Raw genomic sequence first — 6875 nt, 5'->3', positions numbered from 1 at the left:
ACAAAAATCTCTTTTTATTTATACGTTATACTTTTATGTTACAAGATTAGCGAATAATAATGGTATATATAATTTTTTAAAACCCAAAGACTTTTTTAACCGACCTGGTATATCAGCGCTCCCGCTGTTATCATCGCAACGAATATATAACTTTACGCATGCGCAAAAACGAAGTCTCTCTCTCTCTCTCTTACACATTGTCTCGCTGCTCTCTCTCTAACACACGGTTTTCCCTATTTCTGTAGTCGTGCATACGTTGTTCATCTACTCATATTATAGCACAGTCTTGAATACACAAGACTTGGAAGCTCCGATGCCCCTGCATCAAATTTCAAAGTTTGAAAAATCTAATAACATTTCCGTCAATGTCTATGCCTTGGATTTAATTGAAATAAATAATAAAAAACCATTTTACAAAGTATATCCAGTAAGACTTGCTAAATCAATACACGAGAAACATGTAAATCTTTTATTAATTCAAAATACATATTTTCCAAAGCTAAACGATTATGAAGCACCTCCTATAGATAATAACAATTCAGAAATCACATATCACTACTGCTGGATCAAAGATTTGCCACGTTTAATTAATAGTCAGTTAAGTAAAACTACATATAAAAAATTTATTTGCAATCGCTGCATAAATTATTTCAGTAGTGAAAGTAAATTGAATGTCCACTTGAAATTATGCTCTGAATTAAATAATTATAAAATGTCTTTTCCAAAATATGAATCTGTTAGTTTTAGAAATTATATATATAAACAAACTACGCCTTTTGTAGTTTATGCCGACTTTGAGTGCATGCTAGAACAATTTACAGATAAAACACAGCTTCATAATAAGACAAATAAATATCAAAAACATATAGCATATAGTGCTGGTTACTATGTGAAATGTAGCTACAACGAAGACTTGAGTTTTTTCAAGAGCTACAGAGGTAGAGATTGCATGGATTGGTTTGCAAATGAATTATCGAATTTAGCTGAAAGTATTAAATCAGAAATTAAAACTATTACACCTATGGAAGAAAAACCAGATTTACGTGTGACAACAATGTGTCACATATGTGAAAAGGGTTTTTCCTCTACAGATATCATTGTTAGAGATCACGATCATTTTACGGGGAAGTTTAGAAATTTTGCACATCAAGCATGCAATTTAAATTTCAAAAAACTGTTTGTTGTACCTACAGTTTTCCATAACTCAAGTAACTACGATAGCCATTTCATCATTTCGGAATTAAGTAAAAGAGGAAACATCAGTTTACTCCCCATAAATAAAGAAAAATACATTTCATTTACACTTAACGATTCAGATACAAATATAAAATTTCGATTCATAGATTCACTGAGGTTTTTGGGTGCTTCCTTGGAAGAATTGGCTGCTACATTGAATGATAATGATTTAAAAATTTCCAAAAGAGAATTTAGTAATTTAAGTGTCGAACAATTTAAATTAATAGCCAAAAAAGGGGTTTTCTGTTACGATTTTATAGATAGTTGGGAAAAATTAAATACTTGTGAACTACCAACAATAGAGGCATTTTATAATAAATTGGAGGATAAAAACATCAGTATTGAGAAGTATTCTCATGCTCATGCAGTGTGGAAATCATTTGATATTGAAAATTTGGGTCAGTATTCTGATCTGTACTTAAAGACCGATGTTTTACTTTTATCAGATGTTTTCAAACAATTTCGAAGAAAATGTTCAATTACTTATGGTTTAGACCCTGCATGGTACTATACAATGCCTGGATATACTTGGGACTGTATGTTGAAATATGTAGGATGTAAATTAGAGTTATTGCATGACGTAGACATGATCATGTTTATCGAGAAAGCAATTCGAGGAGGAATTTCGGTTTGTAGCAGTAGATTATCGAATGCTAACAATAAGTACATGCCTGAATATGATTCTACAAAACCCTCAAAGTACTTACTCTACCTGGACGTCAATAATTTATACGGGTGGGCTATGTGTAAACCATTACCATACGGAGGATTTGAATGGTTAGATAATGAAAATTTTGATGTTATGTCTGTGGCAGATAATTCTTCCGTAGGATATATATTACAAGTAGACTTGGAGTATCCACATGAATTACATGATCTTCACAGAGATTTTCCATTTGCTCCCGAACACCGCAAGCCTGTAGGCTCAAATTATTCCAAATTAATGACAACGCTTTATTGTAAAAAAGAATACACAGTTCACTATCGTAATTTAAAACAAATGTTAGCCAACGGTTTGAAAATTAAAAAGATACATAAAATTCTGAAATTCAATCAATCTGCATGGCTGCGGCCCTATATCGAACTAAATACTCGTTTGAGAGCTGCAGCTACCAATGACTTTGAGAAAAATTTATATAAATTGGCAAATAATGCTGTGTTTGGAAAGACGATGGAAAATATACGGAAGCACCGAATTGTAAAACTTGTTAAAACCTGGAATGGTCGATACGGCGCCAAAAATTTGATATCTAGTGTTAGGTTTCATAGTCGAACAGTTTTTAATGAAAACCTAATTGCAGTAGAACTCACTAAATCAGAATTGGTTTTCAATAAGCCTCTTTATGTTGGTATGACAGTTTTGGATTTGTCGAAGCTGTGTATGTATCAATTCCATTATGATTACATGATTCCGAAATTGGGTATTGATAGATGTAAATTAATGTACATGGACACAGACAGTTTTGTGTATGAGCTCATCTGTGATGATGCATATGAGGAGGTGCTAAAAGCTGATTTAACAAAATTCGATACTTCAGATTACCCCATCAATAATAACTATAATATTCCACAGGTAAATAAAAAAGTTCTGGGTGTTATGAAAGATGAAAACAAAGGCCAAATTATGACTCATTTTGCAGGCTTGAGGTCTAAAATGTATTCTTTTAAAGTTCAATCAGGTGCAATAGTAAAAAAGGCAAAAGGAGTTCGATATAATGTAGTAAAAAACAAAATAAATTTTGAAGATTATGTAAACTGTTTAAATGATTTCAAAGAAAAAAATATTACTCAACGCTGTATTAGGTCATATGCTTATAACGTATATAGCATAGAACAGACAAAAATTGCGCTAAGTCCTCATGACGATAAAAGATATTTGATTACCAATAGTTATGATACGCTGCCGTGGGGTCATTATAGTATTCCAGACTTACTCTCTTGTAGATAATGAACTCCTCAACATTAATGGAATTATGCATCATAAAAATTTGTGAAACGATAAAGTCAGCAGCCGATTTCGCAGAGCAATCCCCTCTTCCTCGGAAATTGACCGAAAAAAATGTGAAAAAATTTCCTGTTTACAAATGGAATGCGATGATAAAAGAGGCTGAGAGTAATCCAAATTCTTCATCCATTGGAATAGAATATATTGACTATAATAAAGAAATACCGTTATATTTAAGAAACACTATATTAAGTAAAACAAATTGGGGAGATATGTTTGAAGAATCTACTTACTGCGTATGGTCTAGTGGATATTGGCTTCCACAATATCGTATAAATGTTTGTAAATCATGTTATTTTGTATTTAGAACGGTCCATAAATATTCAAAAAAGAACATTTTTGTTAATTATGATCACTGTCATGAAGTATTTGATGGTGACGAAATTGTTGAATGTGTATATCAAGAAATGTCCTATTGGTGTCAGAGTTGTTTTGACAAAGTCTTATTCATGATAAAATCACATGAGTCCTGTATTAATAATTTACATGAGATGCCTAGAAATAATCGTTTTGATGATTCTGATATAGACAGTGACATTGATACTTTTGAGGCCGCTATGCAGTAAAAACAATATTCATGGAATGTATCTCTCTCTCTCTCTCTCTCTCTCTCTCTCTCTCTCTCTCTCATAAATGTAGAATATTATCGTTTTCTTATTATAAAATTATTCCTGTGTTTTTGCGGTATTATGAACGGTGGCGGTTCATAATGCCACATCAAAATATCTGTTTTATCATAGTTTTTTAGTATGCGTTTTAGGTGATTTATATGAGCGTTGTTAGTGTTAGGCATAAGTCTGTGCCCAACAGGGCTTTATTAGAAATGTATTTTTATTTTTTTTTCTTTCCACTGGTCATTGTGATGTCATCCTTCATGTATAAGTGTTATACTATGACAGTCACGAGAGTAATAAAGAGTTTCAGCGATAATGTGAGCTTTTATTTAAGAAAAAGCAGTAAAAACAATATTCATGGAATGTATCTCTCTCATAAATGTAGAATATTGTCGTTTTCTTATAATAAAATTATTTTTAAAATTCTTGTATTTTTGTTAGTTTCCAATATATCTTTATGTCATAGCAGTAAAAACAATATTCATGAAATGTATCTCTCTTGTCGTTGCGTCAAACGTCACATCGTTGAGTCAAACGTCAAGTGCTGCGTCAAACGACCATCAAACGTGTCTACGTATGAGAATGTTCTCTTTCGTAATATGTCTTCAGAAGAGTACAGACGTCGAATTGAAGAGTTTATTAATAGCATTGGTGAATTAAAGAAAGATATTGCTTTCTATGGAGATAAAAGTGAGGTTATGAAACAAATGCAGAATCTTAGTTTATTAGATAAGAAAGTGACGTGGAGCAGTCTTCACTGGGTGCCTGAAGAGGTCCATCAGTTGGCCCGTAGACTGCCGCAAACTACTTATCCGTTAAGACGTATTCAACCTACACCTTGTTCAACAGAACAGAAGGGGATATAAAAAATGAAATTAATTCTGTTTTTGCTATGTCATGTGTAATATTAGTAGCTGTATTTGTTTTAATTTTAAAAATTATTTTGAAAATTGTAAAACGAAAATTCCAATCTTCATGTAATATAAAAGTTGATGAATATACAGTGTTTCAATAAAACCCATATTTTAAAAAAAAAACTTTATTTATAATGGTAATACAGTATTTAAAAACCAGTGACGGAGACGTTGTACATTTCTTTCAGTACATGAAAATAGTCCAGATGCGTGACAGGGGTTTGGATCTTGAGCAAAGTTTCCAGTTTCACAGGGTGTACCATCAAATTTGCAAACGTCAATAATATGTGGAAAAATACCGAAAATGTGACATTTTTTTTGCAGAAACTCGACTTTTTGTTGTCCTCGAACGTAAATGTAGTCTCCGGATTTCGCTACAGGTATTACTCGAGGAACCTCGACTTCTTTTTTGCCACCAAATTCTTTAATAAGTGCTTTGGCTGCTCGTAAGGCAAACGTTGCGGTGTCTTTCAAAGATGTTCCTCTCTTCAATGACTTTCCCACTTTCAGAATAACATCTCGATGCAAGGAACGACGTTTGCGACGACAACCCATTCCCAGCTTTCTTTTCACCTTCATTCCGCCTGTTACAAGTAATGCAGCAGCTTTCTCTCCCAGTGAAGCGTCTTTTGATTTGACGCGTGCCCAAGTTTTATCTTCAAGTATCTGATCGGCTTTGTGTCGTTCTTCGAGAGACTTATTCTTCCAGTAAGAAATATCGTGTTGTTTACAAGCAGCGTCCAAGGGGTTGATGCCCGGATCTCCACGATCAAGACGTTTTTCCAATTTTGTACCAGCTAAAAAAAAAACAATCAATTTTTTAGGAAAAAATAGTCTTAGCGGTGGTTAACTTACGTCCACAGTACTGATAGCTAGGTAAGTGAAGTTCAATAGGTAGTTTATTGATGAGAGAATTCAAAATACCCTCTCCTTCAAACACCAACATTAAGACTGACACGCTTAATTGGTGACACCTATATTTAAAGAGTAGTACTACGAAAAACGACACACACAATGAAAATAATTCAACAAGAGCAGACTATACCCATTGAAAATCTGGATTTCACCTCAACACCAACTGTTGGCAAACATGGTAAATTGTTGCCAAATTCTTTCCGTGCCATTATATGTGGCCCCAGTGGGTGTGGTAAGACGAACGCCGTGCTGGCGCTCCTATTCAATCCAAATGGCGCGAAATTCAAAAATGTTTATGTCTATTCAAAATCGTTATTTCAACCAAAGTATCAATTGCTACAAGAAGTTATAGCGCAAGTCGAGGGTGTTGGGTATTTCCCATTTAAAGACAATGAAGAAATAATTAGTCCAGAGAAAGCTCGACCAAATTCCATCTTTTTATTCGATGACGTAGCCTGTGACGGTCAGCAGAAAATTCGTGAATACTACTCCATGTGTAGACATAAAGATATTGATGCTGCATATCTTTGTCAAACATACTCAAAAATACCGAAACAGCTTATTCGCGACAATTGTAATGTTATTGTGTTATTCAAGCAGGATGAGGTGAACTTGAAACATATATTCGACGAACACGTATCTCCAGACATGACGTTTGACACATTCAAAAATGTGTGTTCAAAGTGTTGGTGTGATCGCTATGGTACTTTGGTAATTATGAAGGATTTTACCCTTAATGGTGGTAGGTATCGCAAAGGATTCGATAAATATATAAAATTGTAAGCTGCATCTTTAGTCCATACCAAAATGTCTGACGATAAGGTTGCTAATGCATTGCGCAAGAAAAAAGTGTCCGAACTTGCCAGATCGATTCGCAAAAAATACTTGTCGTTGAAATTAGGTAAATCAGAGCAAGATGAGTCTATTAATAAACTATTCAAGCCGATATCTAAACCGCTTGAAGAAATTGTGCAATCCTCAAAGACATTACAAAAAACGATTACAAATTTAAATCCAAAAGAGGAAATAAAGAAGAAGGAAGAACCACCTGATGATGTGTTTACACCTTTTCTCGAAACGGAACCGGTGGCCGAAACCGATGAATTCGGAAATATTACACGTTCTGAATCTCCAGAAGAGATGCGCCCCGAAATTTCCCAGGAAGCTATCGCAGACTATTTGGATCAATAT

General features: G+C 33.9%; 1 protein-coding gene across 1 annotated transcript; it reads left to right on the top strand.

Annotated features, from left to right (window-relative positions):
- Positions 1 to 802: 802 nt before the first annotated feature.
- Positions 803 to 2882, top strand: LOC130902976 (uncharacterized). The gene is made up of 3 exons (XM_057815263.1): positions 803 to 1244; positions 1464 to 2809; positions 2877 to 2882. The coding sequence occupies exons 1-3, from the start codon at positions 803 to 805 to the stop codon at positions 2880 to 2882; spliced, it is 1794 nt and encodes a 597-aa protein (XP_057671246.1).
- Positions 2883 to 6875: the final 3993 nt, after the last annotated feature.

Source organism: Diorhabda carinulata, chromosome Y (genome assembly GCF_026250575.1).
Source record: "Diorhabda carinulata isolate Delta chromosome Y, icDioCari1.1, whole genome shotgun sequence".
Classification (NCBI taxonomy): domain Eukaryota; kingdom Metazoa; phylum Arthropoda; class Insecta; order Coleoptera; family Chrysomelidae; genus Diorhabda; species Diorhabda carinulata.
Note: the sequence above shows the minus strand (reverse complement) of the source record. Positions and strands in the feature narration are given on the sequence as shown.